This window comes from Pelmatolapia mariae, linkage group LG3_W (assembly GCF_036321145.2).
Source record: "Pelmatolapia mariae isolate MD_Pm_ZW linkage group LG3_W, Pm_UMD_F_2, whole genome shotgun sequence".
NCBI lineage: Eukaryota > Metazoa > Chordata > Actinopteri > Cichliformes > Cichlidae > Pelmatolapia > Pelmatolapia mariae.
This window is the reverse complement of record NC_086229.1, coordinates 92,064,621-92,083,466: the sequence shown is the minus strand read 5'-3', so window position 1 is coordinate 92,083,466 and position 18,846 is coordinate 92,064,621. Positions and strand designations below refer to the sequence as shown.

The 18,846-nt window shown below is 38.0% G+C and overlaps 1 protein-coding gene across 1 annotated transcript in view; it reads left to right on the top strand.

Annotated features, from left to right (window-relative positions):
* The first annotated feature begins 2,539 nt into the window (after nt 1-2,539).
* ablim2 (actin binding LIM protein family, member 2) overlaps nt 2,540-18,846 on the top strand; it is a 65,253-nt gene continuing 48,946 nt past the window's right edge. Inside the window, exons 1-2 of the mRNA XM_063470284.1 lie at nt 2,540-2,838; nt 12,656-12,823. Coding sequence (XP_063326354.1) covers nt 2,823-2,838; nt 12,656-12,823 — 184 coding nt within the window. The 5' untranslated portion in view covers nt 2,540-2,822. The remainder of the gene's footprint in view (nt 2,839-12,655; nt 12,824-18,846) is intronic.

Below are 18,846 nucleotides of genomic sequence, written 5' to 3'. Positions count from 1 at the left end.
CAAGCTGGTCTGGTTTGACAGGCATTCACCTGTCATGTCAAGGATTTGAATGCATGCTGTGCTTGTCCTAAGTGTACCAGGTTTCAAGTGATATTCGTTGTTTTTAAGCTAATGCTGAATACTCTTAAAAGGTTAATCAAGCAGGAGACCATGGGCTAGTTCTAACATGCTGGGTGATGTTAGCAAGATCTTGAGAATGTTCACCATGTGGCCATAACATGTTAGCGTGCTAACTTTGTTAATTAGCACTTCACATGATGCTCATGGGAATGCTGTCAGTTTTGCAAGCATTATGTCATCAACCAGAGGGGTTAGATAATGTCCTCAGGTCAGAAGAGTGAAAACAGCACCGTAGAGTAAAACTCTATGGTGCTGTTGTAGCTGTAAAGTCAGAGATAATAATGAGAGTTCTTCTGGTGAACTGAACAGAACATTTTTATATCATTTAATTTGTGCACTGTTCATGAATACAGTACCTCCATAGGCACAAATTTTTACAATTTCATTGTTCCATTGTGACATCACCTATTGTGCTGTTGGACTCCTAATTTTGAAGCTTTAACATTAGTGTTTTGGTGTTACCATGTTGGTTATTTGAAGCCAGTATTTAGGATAAAAGCGATAACTTTAACTTATCAGCTAATGTCAGTTAGCTTGGTTAGCAAGCTGCAATCATAAACTCGGTCCAATGCCAAAAAAAGTCACACTGATTCATTATAGGAGAACCATTAATGTTGCTAACTGTCACAGCATTTCACTCAGAACATTTTATCTTGACTTTTCGATGTTGCAAATATGTAAAATCAAGTCTAGGAGATCACCAGAGACCTTTAAAAATGCCTGTCACTATTGCAAATTAAGGACTCAGATGCAAGATGTTGAGGTGTTTTGCCAAACATTCATTAAACTCTTAAGAAATGTTAACTTAAGAAAATTTATTATTAAATTTCAGTTTTATTTATGTAACACTAAATCACAACAGCAACTGCCTCAATGTGCTTTATATTGTAAGGTAAAGACCCTACAATAATACAAAGAAAACTGAGAAAACCCCAACAATCATATGACCACCTATGAGCAGGCACTTTGGTTACAGTGGGAAGGAAAAACTCCTTTTCAACAGAACAAAATCTCCAACAGAACTACGCTCAGGGAGCGGCGTCCGCGACCAGTTGGGCGTGAGTGAAGTGCTTTAATGGAGTGATACAGTACTATGAGGTTTTTAAGATAAGATAGGACCTGATTATTCAAAACCCTGTATGTGTAGAGAATGATTTTAAATTTGATTCTGGATTTAATAGGGAGCCAATGAAGAGAAGCCACTATGGCCGAAATATGCTCTCTCTTTTTACTCCCTGTCAGTACTCTTGCTGCAGCATTTTGGATTTGCTGAAGGCTTCTCAAAGAGTTTTTAGGACATCCTGATAATAATGAATTACAGTAGTCCAGCCTAGAAGTAATAAATGCATGAACTAGTTTTTCAACGTCACTCGGAGACAGGATATTTCTAATTTTAGAGATGTTGTGCAAATGGATGAAAACTGTCCTACATATTTGTTATATGCACAATATGCACATTGATGGACACGTCCTGATAAAAAACAACTCCAAGATTCCTCACAGTGTTACTGGAGGCCCAGGTAATTCCATCCAGAGTAAAAGTTATTATGATAATGGCAGAATATTCCTCTCAAATCGTCTGGTTCAGTTGTATTATAAACGCCTGGCTTAGTACCTAATGAGTGATTACTTAACCACTGAGGAAGTGGCCATTGTTTTATGGAGGCCCAGAACATGGAGAGGATCCAAAATCCTTACCATTACCCTAAGGTGACCCTACACCTGCTGAATAAAGAATGACCTCATTGTTTCTTTACACTGTGCATACATTGTTCAGTTATATCACGCAACTATTATGTTTTGGCAGTAAGTATTGTTTACGGAGTCATGAAGCATCATTCGGAGAGTTAAGTCATGCTACACGTCGTCAGTCATTAAAAAGTGTTTACGCAAGTCAGGCAGGCAAAAGTTGCAGATCACCAACTAAATACATTTCATCTAAGTTGTCCTTAATTAGCAATAGTGCTAGCTAAATGCTATGTTTACATTATTTATCCATTTATCTCTCTGTACAGTACATTAGCTCTGTCCCTATGTGTCTGTATATAAAGCAGGTTTGAATCAACAGCAATAAAACCTTATTTGGATATTGTTTAGATATCAGGTCAGATTAACTGGGGGAGTTAAAGACAGTTTCCAAATATAACTAACAACAACTAAGTAAGTGTTAGATTAATCTGCAGGAGCAGTTATAGAAAAAATTCTGAACCTTTGCATCACCAACCTAAAAATATGTGGGGAATAATATAATGATATAATAATAAATACTGTTTTGTTAAACGTCATCTTTTACCACCAAACAGACTGAAAACCAGTTAGCTTATCACTGAGCTGTCAGAAGCTATTTTGGTGTGTACTGGAAAGACTGGGACACACCCAGTGACAGATTACCATTCAGAGGTGTCATTCTGTTAAACATCCACATGCTTCTATTTATAACAGATAGCTGCAATACCTCAGAGAGGTGAGAAAGAGAGGGCGAGAGAGAGAGTCATATGACCTACTGCTAATTCCACAGATAGTGACGGACAGCACGCTCACTCTGTGCTTCCATCTGTAATTTCACCAGAGCTGCAGCGTGTTCAGAGGATGTGTCGCAACACTGTCAGTGTACTCTGAACAGATTTCTGGGATTTTGTCTGTAATTATTATCAGCAAAGGACGTAACAGTATATCACATTTGGGCTGACAGCTGGAGGACAATGCCAGAGGAGAAAGGTAATAATGACCTTTAATATCCTTAAATGAGCTGTTTGTGACGTGTTCACCTGCCGGTAACAGAATTGATTGTCTTTAATAATCACTTACCTTTTACAACCACTGGTATGCGGACTCATCACTCACATACTAAATACTATCGTTTTGTTTTGTTTTTTTACTTTAATAACTGCAACTCAGACATAGAACATCATTTTTAAGTTAGCTCTCGATACATGGTGTTTGTGTAGGAATATATGTGCTTCTATTAAAATGAACTTTGAATACAACCAAGCCGCCCTCATGTTATGCAATCCTGGTCTGGAGCTTAGGGCACTTTCTCTTTGAATGTGAATGTGAACGACAACAAGCCTGTGGCAGCAAGCTGAATGCTTATACTGCAGGTTGATATGCAGCCTGCCTGCAACATCCCTGGCAACAACACTGTTGTCTTGGTCCATTTCCCGCATCTCGAGCTCTGGGACATTAGCCATTTGGGCGGCTTACAAAGGTCTGAGGGCAGGTTGCTAAGAAGAAATCCCTATAATAATTCCAATACGTATTTCCAGTGTTGTTGGTATTATACCAAATTATGGAGTTGTCATCTTTTAATGTTTTATTGTGTAAATCATCTACTAATATTCCCATGTCTCTATGATGACTTATAATTTGCGGTGAGAGTTCAAAACAAGCTTATCTGCAAGTAGTATGATAAATTACACATGTTTATATTAATTGATGATTTCAAATATATAAAGTTTAAAATTTAGCAGTAAAGAAAAAGGAGCTAAAGAGGCTTCTCATTCATTGTTGAGTTCAATGAAAGAAAGTGAGCTTGCATTGTGTGCCTTTTCTTGGTCATTTCAAATGTATAGCATGCATACATACATGCAGCTGACAACTTCACTCTCATTCGTGTGCACTTCAGTTAGCTCAAAGCTGAGTCAATGCCCATTTTTGCAGTGTTAAAGGTTTTTTCACCAAAAAAGATGCCGCTAGTATCCCTTAATGAAAGCTAGTACCTACAGGGTAAAAAGACATGTACTCTTCCTCACCTGCCCATGGTGAGGAAGTGTACCATGACCTTAGCTATATCACAGTTACAGTTTTATCTGCTGTTATCAAAAAACATAAACATTACACAGTCACTGGTTAAATGGCTCTAAATCAAAAGAATGAGAATAGTGAGCCAAGTGGCTATTTCAGACGCAGCTCTTATTGTGCCAGGTAAAACAGAGCAATACAGCTGATTTTACCAACCTAATATATCAGACAAACTTGAAGATATCATTATGGATATTGATTCTAGAATCAAGTGAGATGGGAGCTCCAGGATTTTATATAAAATTGGTTAAATTCAAGTAATTAGTGCTTCATATTTGTCTTTTAATAACAAGCATCGGAAACACGTCACATTTTGAGAAGTTTTTATTTACAAAAAAACAAAAACAGAACTCGTTATAAGCGTGGCCAGCTCTGAAATAGCATCAAGATTTTGGCTCCCTGTAACTGGCTTGTTGAGTTTAAGCTAATTTAAACCTGATACTGTATGTTATTATGAATGGTAATATGACATGACTAGAATATTTTGTTTTTGATTAATTTTGACTGACTTGTAGCTATACCTATCACATAAATGTCATGAAGTTAAAATATGATGCAAAAACATAAAATACTACTACAGTATCTTAGTAGAACAAAGCTTAAGTACTGGAGTAAATATAGTTTTCATTACTGACCTCCACCCAGTTGGCTATAAAGAGAAGCCTTACTGCCATTCCTCATAAACACCCTGTAAATGTCTCCTGCTCTCCACTATCTTCTTTTCAAAATTCAGCTAAAGTGTGTTGCTTTGTAAATACAGAAGCATTAATTTTTTTGTATAAAGCTGCATTGCCATCACAATGTGACAAAGCTTGTTAAGTTTGATGGTGAGGGTACACACCCAGCCACACACACACACACACACACACACACACACACACACACACACACACACACACACACATTTCAAACCCACGCATGTGCAATAAGACTGCTATATGTGCAATTCTTTTTCTGACAAAGTTGTACTTTTGTATTTTCTTACTCAGTTGTATATAGCATTTGTATTCTATTTTATTCTATTGTATATATTATTCTATTTTATTCTATTGTATATAGTATTTTATTTCATTTTATTGCATTCCAGTGTTATAAAATTTCTGCTACATAACTTTGCACTTTTGCTGTAGCGAAACAAATTTCCCACCTGTGGGACTAATAAAGGTCATCTTATCTTATCTTATCTTATTTCCATGTGCTTCTACATATATGCATATATGTAGAAGACATGTACACAAGAATGCACTACAGATATGAGAGGTAAACACTGAGTCAGTAGGAACAGACATACACTCTACTCTAGACTGTGTCTCAGTCCCCACCAAGGACAGTGTATCCTGGATGTGTGATGTAATGGTTGGCTTGCTCTCACCAGTCACAACGACGCCTGTCACTATTCCAGACGTGCCAGCAAACAAACCATCTGTGTGCTGGTCACTTTACTAGCACTACTATGACATTTCATAATAAGAAATAAAACCAGATATTACAAAGGTCAAATAAAGCTGGTGTTATTCTAATGTTCTGTCACAATCTGCCCAGACCAAAGCGCCTCACACGTTAGTAACCAGTATGTGCAAATCACTCTAAACCTCACTGGTTCCTGTTGAAAATATAAATCTGTTAAATGTGTCAAAATGTGCGTTTTTTAAAAAGGCTTACTACTTTTATATAACAAGTGGAAAATAGCACATTTATTGAAGACTGTTTTCAGCAGTGTATAAATATAAATGTAGTGAGCTAGTATGGTGTATGTGGGATGTGACTCACTGAGTTTCTTACAACAATGGAGCTCTATCACATGGGCCTTAAATAAACATAAGTGCAAAGTTTAAGTCATTGGTAAAAATATAAATCTGCATTTCTTATTAAAAGTCGGTGTTTTTTCTTTTATTCAGTCTGTTGATGCCAACTAAATACTGATTAGTAGTATTACTTGTAGTACTATTACTGTTTCCTAGTACTTAGGAAACAGTATTAGCATTCTCTCTGTATGTTTCTTTCTACTTGAAAAAAAAATTGCTTAAATCTACTTTTAGTTTGGATTTGGTCTCCACCAAGTCCCCGAGAAAAGATCTGGTTCTTTAGCTACAAATTAGTCTGCTATGTTTAAGTACAGCTGTCTGCTGGACAGTGTGCCATAAAAGCACAGACTCAAACAGTGATCAGTCTTACTTCACTTTAAACGTACAGTTTGTGTGTCTCAGTGACCCTTGAAATTAAAGTTATAGCTCTCTCCTTTATATGGTGGTTTAAAAGTAGCTTTTAAGATTCGATCCATAATGACTGCTGAGTTGTCAGACTGTTTCTTGATTGGTTCTAGAAGGTTTTTGATTTCACTCAATGTTCTTTAAAAAAAAAAGTTCCTGTCCTGTTCGGCACCTTCTGCAAGGGGGTGTTAATAAAACGATAGAGTCGATGTACTTTCTGTTCTTTCATTCTCAATAGACCCCGTATTGTCAATATTATCAAAGAAATATTAAGTATTGGTTTTAAATTGTTGCCTCAATCAACACTTGGTCAACTATGGCAATTAGTGCTTTTAAATTCTGTTACAATGAAATTGTATAGTAACAGGTGAATCATGTGTGATTGAGATCAGTGTGCACACTCAGTGACTATGTTTACATTCATGCAGTTCAATGTAGAGTTGTCCTGTGGATGGTGATAACGGGTTTGAGCCCAACTACTGCTCCCCTCTCAAACACATCTTCAAGCTGTGACCATAATTTATCCTTCCTTTACCCTAACTCTTTCATCCTGTCCAGACTTTCCTTTTAATTCCTCCCTAATCAGCTTAATTGCTGATGAACAGTTAACATATGAGTATACTGTGTACACCTATATGGTGATGTGCTGAGCAGTTTAGTGACTGCTGAAGTGATCAAAAAGCTCTCCAGTAGCTGGACCACTAGGATGGATGAGATTCTTGAGTTCCTCAAGGCTCTGGATGTTGAAGCGCTGTCTTGATTGCCTCTACAGAATGGGAATCGAAGACAGTGCCTCTGGATTAGAAGACCAGCAGGTTGTCTGCCAATCAAGGATCCCTTCTGTTATCAATAATGACATATTTTCTAATTTTTCTAAAAATATAATAAAATACCATCAAAAAAGAGGCAGTAGATTATTCACTGACTCTGTGAGATATTCCTCTTTAAGAACCTTTTTATTCAACTGCAATAGCCTTCAGGTTCATACTGAAGACGTATGAGGGCAAGAAAACTGACCTCAGCTGTTTAAGGTCAAAGTCATGAAATGGGAGATGGAACCTTTGGACAAGCTGGAAGTACGCTATAAAGCTTACATATAGTTTACACATAGTGTGCTCGTTACCTTGCACTGTTTTATAATGAGGCAAATTCATGGACATATTACAGTGCAGCCTCCTGCAGTAACACATGGGATCATATCAGTGGGTTGTGTCATCCACGTGGAATAACTATTCACTGAGCCAGCTGTCACAGGAAGGGCAAAGAATCATATGCTCTCACACAAAGGCCACATTCAGACGAAAGCATAGTAGTTGCCTATTCTTGCTCTGCTTTGGGCCATTATGGAGGTTTATGACTGCTTAAATAATGTCCTGGTGGTTATTCTGGTTACTTGAATAATACATAGCATTATGAAAACTGGTAGTCAGCACTTGCACTTTTCTGTTTGCCTTAACTAAGCCAGCAAAAGTATTCTGGTGTCATCTGCCAGAGAGGTTGAAGGTCTGCTTTTTGTAGTGTTTGACCTCATGGTCAGAGATCCAGTGCCACATGGGTCAGGTTGCAGGCATCATTGCACAGGTGGATGTGACGGCTTAAAGCAGGGAAAATCCTAAATCATAATGTCTGACTAAATTCAAAAAACTGCATGTTCCTCTTTTTTACCACTGGGGTTATATTCAGTGAACTTTGCCAATGACGCTTGCCTTGCGTCTTTTTCTTGGCTTCTAATAAAGGTGAGATAATGGAGGGAGTGTTCTGTTAGGGTGAAGGACAGGAAACTCTTTAGCAGTGAAGTAATGGCAATTTCAAGGTAAAGCAAGGTGTCAGCGAGCCCTTAAAAAATCTCACATGTTGTTGATCATATTATTTAGGCATATAACTTTAAGAGGATGTGAATACACCCAATAAAAGTATTTGAATTCCAGAATTTAGTTTAATAGGTCTCCTAAACATTCCGGGCTATTCTGGGTTTTCTGGGACTGAATCACTTACCACTTTGGTCAGAAATTTGACACGTACACCTCTGGTGCAGAGACTATGCTGACATAGTCAACGTTTTATTCAGATACTAAAATAAATAATCTGGTAACAATCACTAGTGTTCTTAAACCTCTGTTGTCATGGAAAGTTGATTTTGTATTACTTCAGAAATATACTTCAGAAATGTTCCACATTCATTAAAGAAACATGTAGTTTATTGATACTGTGATATTCCACCTAAAAAAACTGTCAGTCTGTGAACACCTGGGTAGCTACGTAGCTTTTCTAGAAGATGCGTTGCAGCATCCTAAGTACATTTTAGCATTTGTTTTAACAATTTAAAGTAATAGTTGAAAGAATTTTCATTGATCCTTTCATGCTTTTTACAAAGATTTTACAAATATTTTCAAATGTGTGAAGAAGAAAATGAAAAGTCCCCAAGGTCAGCAGCTCACCAACCTCAAAGTACTACTGCTGTGGTTCTGTGAACATAATGATCTCCTGCCCACCCCTGCTGCCTCTGCAGATGGTTCACACAAGGAATGCTGCAGAGCATCATGGGATCCCTGTGAGTGTGAGGGAACACTATTTTTAGGAGCTGGACCATGGCTTCTTGAAAAGGCATTAGAGATAAGGCTGCTTATATGTGGCAGCAATGGCCTCTGCGTATTATACACACATATTAAATATATCTATATCTATATATACATATATATATATATATATATATATATATATATATATATAGTGTGTGTGTGTGTGTGTGTGTGTGTGTGTGTGTGTGTGTGTTGCATTGCACAGATAGTGTTTCCTACCCGACCGCGACCTTTGGGATAACAGCATCAGTAGCGCAGTAGCGCCTGTCAGCCAACGCAGGCACCAGTGAAACTGATTGATGATGGGGACAACTGGCCCCCTGGAGAAGATCAGATACTGGCAGGAGTAGCGGACTCCTGGGGAAGACTCTCCACTCACAGCATAGTAACTTTCTGTCTTCCTTCACAGAATAGAAATTTATTACATTTTCACAAATGAATTATTTCAAAATCCCCGTACTTCCACTCTCAACCTTTAACCTCTGCAGTGGTTGTTACTTGCAGGGACAGAAATGACTTGGTCAGAAATATATACAAGTGCACTTTGTGAGTTTATTTTAAGATTTATTTTTCATTTAATCATTGGATGATGTTAAATGAGGGATTATGTGGTCCATTCTGAGAAATAGATTGGTTGTTTCATTTTCATTTTTACAACAAATGGTAGTATCTCCTGGCAGGCATACTATCAAACTGGGCTAAATAGAATTATTGCAAAACAACAACATGATTAATTGTTAGATTGGTTATTTGCCATTTTGAAACACGAAGATGGAAATAGCAACCGATCAAGGATCTTAGCAGTAATTTAACATGGATGGAGCAGACCACTCTTTATTTATTTTTGTCAGCTAACTGCATCAAATATAAACAGTAAATTGCTCAATCCCTGCACAGACAGAATATTGGACCCTTATCACATACCGCTACAAATGTCTGCTGACAGCCTGAATGCCTGGTTCAACTTGCCAGATTTTACATCTGGTAAAAATGATCAGCTCCTGTCTCTTCCTCACCCCTGCCTTCCTCTTCTGTTTGCTATTTGAATAGGAAGTAGTGACACTGGACACTGGATCCCTCCCAACAGGTGCAAGGGTTCAGCAACACATGCCAGGTCAGATCAGAAGGCAGAACCCCTCCAGGCTTCCCTGTTACGGCAAATCCCTATTGCCCTCCCTCCTCCCGACACTTTCTCACTTTTGGGCTGTTGTCTTTTCCAGATGGTTCCAATTAGCATGGTCCTGGACCTTTTTATGTATTTTTTCAAACAAGGACTCAAGAGTTTCCCCTCCTAAATTCTTGTCTTTATTGGTTGCTATGCCCATATATGCTCTGCATGGTAGCTTCAACAAAGTCCCACTTCCTGCACATGACAACATTTTTAAAAATCCCTATTATTCTCATTATTCATTTTGGGTGTCAGCGCATTTTCAAGTTAGCGATCCAGTTAAAGAATGTCCTTTCTTTAAACTAAGAAGAAATGGTTAGTGTCTAGAATGTCCTGTTGCTCACATTTAGCACTAGTGTAGGTCCACACACACTGCTATAAATGCTATCTGGCCATTAATTGGTTGTTAAAAGTGATAATCATTCCTATAGTAATGGCGCTTGGGTACACTTCTGTACCAACTAATGTTGCATAAGGTGTGCTTAACCTAAACCAAAGGGCTTTTGAATATGCGAATAATATTGTCAAAGGTTGTATTTTAATCCTAATAAACCAATGATCTTTTCTTAATTCTAGCCAAGTAGTTTTCGAGTCTAAACCAAACCAAACAGCATTAATAGCTAATCCCCACTCAACTTAGATGAAAGTTGCTTGATTTGTTGATGTCTCAGTAAGAGTTAAGAGATTTTATATTTTAATGTCTGTGACTTTTACTGAACAATGCCTAACTCTAGTTTGCAATCTGCTAATTTGTTAGCAGTAGTTAACAGGTGTACAAATGTGTTCATAAAGAATTAGTCATACAGACAAGCTTCTTATCACATAAATGGCTGTCTTTTATAAGACAGTGCCATACTTATTTTGTGTGTTTAATCTGCTTGCTGATAAATATGAGGCTCGTATCAATCTTCTCATGTCATTCTCAAAGTTAATTATTTAGAGTTTTTTATTAGATCAATAAAGAATGATAGAAAATGAATTATTTGGATTCGACTGAAAAGTTTTCTTTTGACTTTCTATGGAAATGTTTTTTTCTGGCTTCATTTTACTAGATTACACAGTTAAGTTGAACTGAAAAACACTGTGGCATTAATACAACATTATCCCAGTAGAACAACTAATTAACTTCCAATGAAGTGAGTAAAGTGGAATGAACGATAATGTTTACCAGCAACAAGTTCTTGGTTAGCTTCCAAAAAGTAGCTCTGTGTGGCTCACTGTTATTATCCGTGAGCTTTCTTCTTTTTGTTTTTCTCTTTCTCCGAATCAATTCATTTGATGAACTCCCCTTTCGGAGCCCAATTATTGGTAACCATGGAGGCCTGATGAAACCGGTCTGACGACACAAATGTTTCCTGAGAACACAAAGGGCCTTTTGTTTAGCTGATCTCCCAGTCAGTACTGAAAGGCAGCTCAGCATGCGAGCCTATTCTGCTAGGCTTACGATGAAAGGGCAAAGGGGTGAGGTGTATTGATAGAACTGTTGGGATGGACATGTCAGGGTCTTACAGTGTGTGTGTCTGTGTTTTGGTTTTTGTTACTGTGGCTGGTTTGATGTTTTTCTTTGCTGGTGTCGAAATAACTTATCTTGATTCACTCCCTCCTTTCTGTGTGGAACAAACAAAGAGAAGGAAGAAGTTGTAAAGTCCATTTACTATAGGGTTTATTTAGACTTTATATGATTTCTACTGTGTGCCTGTTAGCAAAACATAGTGCCATGAAGGAATATTTGTCCCTTCCGACATACTAATAGTAGTTTTTCAGGCCTGATTACTGGCAGATCTATTAGATCAAGTTGAAGTAGGCTAAAAGCAACACATCATGACATAGTCTAAAGAAACTGCTGAGAAACAGAGTTATTGATATTAGTCTGGAACGGGTTACAAAGCCACTTCTAAGGTTTTGGAACTATTATCCTCAAATTGAGGAAACTTGGAACAACCTGTGGTAGTCAGTTGTGAACCTTCCCAAGAGTGGTTGGCCTGCCATTATTACGTTGCATTGGCAATGCATTGACAACGTCACAAAAGAACCCAAAACATCTAAAGAACTGCAGTCTTCACTTGCCTCATTTAATGTCAGTGTTCATGATTCAGCAATAACAAAGAGACTAAGCAAAAATTGCATTTATGGAAGCATTCCAAGGTTAAAACCACTGCTGACCAATAAGATCACAAAATAACTTTTTCAGATAGGGCCAGGTAGGTTTGGATTTTATACCCCCTTAATACATGAAGTCCCTGTTGAAAAAATAGATTAGTATTGACTCAGGTTGTAGTACTCTAACATGATTTGTGTGATGATTTGAAACACTGAATTGTACGCCTTCATATTGCTCAAGATAGCAAATGGCTCAATGGAGAGTAGAGTAAGAAGACAATCCTACCTGCCAGTAAATTATGAATTTAACAAACCTGTTTCAGCGTTGAGACTCAGAACAAAGAAAAACAAATGAGAATGTTATATTTATATCTTTGTGTCACATTCGGAGTGTCAAGTTGGATATTTTTGGATCAAAGCACTGTTTTCTATTTTAGCAATGAAATCTGACATTGCACATAAGATTTTTAGGTGTTTATTATTCATGAGATACAAGTATAAGATATGAATAAAGGGCTCATAGAAATTAAACAAATCATTTTGGATTTTATCAACCTTATAAGCAGTTTTCTACCATATATTAGGAGTATAACTCCAAACACAGTACTTACATATTATATCTTCTACAGTATAATCTAAAATTTCCTTATCTGTGTCCCTGTGTGTGCCCCCTCCAGTGTTTCAGCAGCAGGCTGTCCACAGCCCTCTGGAGCAACAAAAGCAGAAACAGAAGCAGGGTAGCAGTGGAGGACCTGTCGCCTGCCAGAACTGTGGAAAGCCCTGCAAAGGGGAGGCACTCCGAGTTCAGAATAAACACTTTCACATCAAGTGTTTCATCTGCAAAGGTATGTAACACCAAATCAGAGCCACAGCCAAGACGTAATGCACATGCATGAACTGCACAATGAGATGGGATGTTACAAATTTTAGCAATTTTGTGTGTGTTAATGTGCATATTGCAGCACATATCCTGGTCAATAGTCACTCCAAGAATCCTCACAGCATTACTGGAGGCCAGGGTAATGCCAGCAAGAGTATCTAGTTAGACACCATGTGGCTGAGATTTAGAGGACTGAATAAAAAAGCATTGGTTTATTGTTTTTCTATGTACTGTGATAGCACATCTACAGTTGAGCAATACAGTCATTATTAATGGGTTGGTCAAAGCTAACCAGCTGTAGGTGCGAGTGTGAGTGTGTGTGCATTGTGTGTGTGTGTAATTGAGGGGTAGGGTGGGAGTGAGGGGATTTTTTCTTTGTACATAATCTGGGAGGGTAGCTGCAAGTGTCAGAAACTTGAAATGTGAGCATGTTCCATGTGTGTGCTTGTGGGTGGGTGGTGGATGTTTTTCTTTTTTCTTTTCACATGTGACTTTGAGTGTGTATTTTCACCACTCCCAGGCCAGACTCCCAGCTCGATTCTTGTGTCAGACTGCTGTTGGTGTCAACACACGCTCCGGTTGCTAGGCAATGGTTGGGGTCGCTAAAGTGTCGGCAGCTTCCTGGAGTTTAATCTTACACTGACCAGCAGACTCCCTGTCTGTACATTTACGCCCCGCCATTACCACTACCTCCATCTTTACCTCTGTTATCAAGTGATAAAGTGGCAGTGTTTGCATTGCCATCACAAGATTATAAGTGCACTGCACTCAGTGGTCAGCTTGTTTTTGTTTAACTTAACAGATGATTCCTTTTTATTGCAAGTTGTAGCATATTTAAATAGTTTTGGCCATTATTGTTGTGTAGACCAACACTGCATATTATGGCACATGCTACAGATTACTGTATTTATATCCTGTATGGCACAAAATAGTTAATAAAAAACGTCATCTTTGCGGCTATTAATTTAAAAAGTCTGATTTGTCAATAATGACAGCATCTATTAAGCTGTCACACTTTACTGATTGAGCTGTTCCTTCATGAAGAGCTTTTATGATTGGTTTGAAAAAATGAGCAAATTGAGGTGATTCATGCCAAGTATTCAGTGAGTATGCTAATACCAACACACAACAGTCAGAGGAGCTATGTAAGGGTTCTCGTTACCCCACCCAAACGTGCTTGGCTGTTCCTCCCATCTATAAATCTAAAGCATGACCACAGTAATTCAATTTCCAACGAATCTGGCCTGTTAAATGTGCTGATTATCCCAGCATTGTGAGCGCTAGGTGGGGAGTCAGGTTCGGTTAGTTATTAAAACCTCCAGATGTGGAGTGATAGAAGTTTGAAACTTTTGAGTATGCCAATAAAATAAACCATAGCAGGCTTCGTGGCAATGGCGTTTTTCAATCCACAGTTGAAAATTCAACATCAAAGAAAAGAGGAGACACCCAAAGGAGTGGTAGCAGCCTAATTCAACAAAGTGTAATGGTCATTAAGATTTTAGGTTTTTCTCTCAGTGCATGCTTCATGGAAGAGAATCATGGCCCCTGATTTTATTACAGTATTATCATCAGTTGCCTTTAGCCTGGACCTTAGCCAAGAGGTTAACAGTGGCCAGATCTGAAGCAAGGAAACCTCAAAGCTCAGCTAGCTCTATCAAGATTTCTGCAGGTTCACCATAATATACATAGTCTTAGTAACATATACAGTCTTAGTAACATATATTCAACATATACAGCTGACAGCGTGCTTTCAAGTGACAGCAGTTACTTATTAAAGTGATTAAGACAGTACAAGTACCTTCTAATGAATGTATTTCACTATATTTAGACGGGTTTCAAAGATAAGCCATCATCAGCGTAATTTGAAACAAAGAGGAGTGACAATATATAGAAACCAGGTGAGGCCCAAATGCCAATCACAAACAAGAGCTTTCATTACATAAAAGGGAACATCTGCAAAAGCCTCAAAGGGTAATGAATGAGAAGATAGCAAGACCCATGTGGCTGTTAGAAACCAACTGACAGCACATAAAAAATATACTTTTTGAGATATTAACATCAAAATATTATTAACAACTGACATAGAAAAACTGACATAGAAAAAATATAACAGCTTCTGGGGACTGCATTAGATTAAAAACAGAAAAATGTTAGAAACAAAATAAGAATTGAATTGAAACCTGTGACTCAGATTGGATCTGTCTCCCTCCCCTCAACCCAAGCTGGTGATAGCTGCCCCTCCCTATGCCTAAATCTGCTGGAGGTTTCTTCTTGTTAAAATTAGCAAGAATTAGTGCTGTCAATAGATTTAAAAAAAATTAACTAATTAATCTCACAATTTTCTGTAATTAATTGCGATTAATCGCAATTACTTGATCAATAGCCTGGCTGCAATTACACTTTTTCAACTTTATATTTAAGCTTGTAACAGACATTTATGCAATATAATGAAGTAAATGCAGAATAAACACAAAGAATGTATGCTTAAATTCAAAGAGAATTTGAATAGTTTTCTTCAGTCTTTTAGCACAGGTTCTCTCCTGTGAAATACAACTTTTTAAAAAACCTGTATACTAATAGGTAAGTATACACTAATATGTAATATATATTAGTGCTCTCAAAAAATTTAAATTTTTAATCAGATTCATTACAGGGTTACTGTGGATTAATTTTGATTTATCATGATTAAATGTAATTCATTTTTATTCTATATTAATCGCATTTCATTTTGCATGAACAAGCAGACTCGAGAAAAAAGGGATGATATACACACTTAAGATGTTTATTGAACATCTTGAGCATTCATGTTAACAAAAATCTCTGTAAACATCTATCCACTCTCTCTGTCACTCTTGGGGAAGCACTTCAAGTCCATGAGACGAGGAAGCAAAGCTATGTAAACCGCGTGTTCTCAACGACATTAACAGTCTGCAGTTTGTTGCAATCGACTTAGCAATTGTGTCAGTCAATATGTCTGAGTTAGGCTTACTGAGCTCCCGATGCTCCGTGAGTGGTTTATCACAAGCTGGGTGACGCGCCAAAGTCCTAGCAGCATCCCCGGCTAACATTTACTTCCGTCAATGTGATATTTTAAGCTGGAAGTGCTTCAGTGGAAAGAAAACTCCTTCTTGCACAATGTGCATAATGCTTTATGTCGGTCGACTGTTCCGTCTTGTTATTTTTTTAATACTCAAATTTTCCATCGAAAAGGGCCAATGTGCGTTTATCATCTTCCATATTGAGTGGATTGGTTCAGCTGCCCATCACTACCAGATCAACTGCCCATTTGCGCATGTGCGAAGGTAACTCTACTTGGACAAACTGTCCGAAATCCGTTTACAGAAACATTTTAGGGGTTTTTAGTCATTCTTCACTCCAGATGCGTTAATAGCGTTATGACGGCTTAATCTGCGTTAACGCGTTAATTTTGACAGCACTAGTAAGAATTAAAATAAAGTTTTTCCTTCCCACTATCGTCAAGTGCTGGCTGATTGGGTAGTCTTTTTTTTCTGTATTATTATGGAGTCTTTACCGCGTTGAGGAAACTGTAATTTGTTGCTATATAAATAAATTGAATGCGGTTGGACCAGATAAGCTAATTTTCTGAAACACTTCACTGGATTCACGTAACCCTCCAAGTTGAAGATGAATCATTGAAAATCATATGTGGGATGAGTAAAGTCCCACATAGAACTTTAATTATCTTAAATGTCTTTTTAAAGAAAGAGGACTTTGTCTTTCTTATTTTATTATGAAAATTTGACAAACATTCCAGCCAACTCCCCCCCCCCCATTAGTGATGAGCACTAATTGCTGTTTTTATTGTAGCTTCCAGCAACACCTAACTGTGTGCTTGAGGAAGTGTGTTTTATTTAGGTACCAACTGTGTATATCCTGTTTTGTCTGTGTCTCAGACATCTTTAAGCTAGCAATGAGACGCCATCAATAGCAGACAGCTGCAGACAATACGACCTGGCCGAACAGCTCAGACAGACATTTATCCCCTTTCTGTTTTTACTCTCTTGAAGGGCCATCACATCATCCAAACAGCATTTGAATACAGCGGGGAATACTCAAATGTGAAAATATGTGGACACACCCTAAAGCAGGCAAGCCTGCATGAAAACAGATAAATGAGAAGTGTTAGGAAGGCTTTATTATGTCAGACTTGTTGTCATTCTCATGCCACATTGGCAAGCATATACACTAATCTTTTATTTCACACTGAGTTCTCCATACAGGTAAAAATGTTACTGCTGAGGCAGTATCCTCACCTCTCAGTGTGACTTGCACATCCTGTATACACATACGCAGGTATACAAGGGTATAATATTACATGTTGCAGTTAAAGTCCACAGCTAAGAAAAAGAGGAAAACTGAACATCTGCTTTAGAGGAAATCAGTTGATTTTTTTCCCTTAAAATCATGACATTCAGTAGCTTCAGAACATTTTTTTCTTTTTCATAGTTCTAGTAAATGTTAAAGGTAGTTCTCCATTTTTTCTGTATCAAATCTGCAAAAGCTAAGGCCCATTGCAGTTCTTCCTTTTAGGGTCTATTTTACCTCCTGTGTAGTATATAGTTTCCCAGCATGTACTGCGATTCGTCCCAATGTAAGTGTGCCAACACGTTCTCATCCCAAAACGTAACATACCGACACTGTGTGACAAATCGTCAGTATGTTACGCTTTCGGCGGACAAAATGTCTGCATGTTACGTATTTAGAGATATGAGAACCGTTTGGAATGAACCTAGACATCTAGGTTAGGGCTGGAATACATGGCTGGAGCGTGTGTTACCGCCACGAGCATCATTCTGTTGGATTCCAACAGAATGGGACGCGGAACTATGAGACGCCTCAGGATGTGACAAATCGCTGGTATGTTATGCGTTGGGAATGAGAATGCTCTCAAGAGCGCATTATGTTGTCGAACATACACACAATTTAAATAGTATTAGTCGTATACAACATAGAACTTAGCGAAAGAAAGATTAGATTTAGAGAATAAACCAACAGTGGAGACCAGGCTTTACTGAACACTTATATAATGGAAGAAATACACAAACACAACACAAGCAAAGAAATACTTGCTTAAAATACCACAAGAAGATGTATGGCTACCAGCTACTGTGTCGCTCGTGTGTTCCAATTAGCAGCGCAAAGAAGACTCGAAAGATACACTGACGTTTTCTGCTCTCTTGGACGGGTGCATCGGAGACTGCCCAACCAGGGTATGTCAGATAGGTTCCCATTGGGAGTTGAACTTTTGAACTGCTTTTGTTACTGGTTCTGTTCATAACTTTCATGGGCAAAGTTCAGCACAGCAAGTAGTGGAAGGTTTCTCGTTTGATTATCTCAAGATCTTGTGTTTCCTTTTTGGTAATGGCGTAGTCTTTCTGGCTTTATCAAGAAGTGCCCTTCAGTTTGTGCTTGATCAGTTTGTAGCCAAGTTTTTAAGGCAAAGTCCTTATTGTGGCAGTCTTAACACGATTAACTCATATGTGATTAATTCTTAAGTTCCCAGTAAATTCCCCAGCTGCTAAGCCAAGAAAAAATGCTCATTGTCTTTTTTTAACTACTTCCTGTGGCTATTAATACAAAAATAAACTACTTGCTTACCGATATCATTATTTGAATAAATAAACCAAGTCCAAAGTCATTAAGAGGCAGGTTACAATGGGGTTTCCACTGTGTGTTGTACGCAATTACAGCCTTTACTCAGAGTGTTTTGACATATTTATGGACTGCATTGTTTTTTTGTACAATTACCTAACCAGTCTGTGCTTCTTCCTGGAAGTAAATACACAGTTTTGGCCACATGTTAAGGCCCTCGCAATCCTGTCAGTGATGTTATAATAGCAGATGGTTGTGATGTTCTCAGTAGGGTGTTGGCTTATTGAATTGTCTCCTTCTTGGAAGCCAACTAACCAGAACATATTTAGGGGAAGTGTGTGCATCTGTGTGCATCATTGGGCTGGGGGTGCTGAC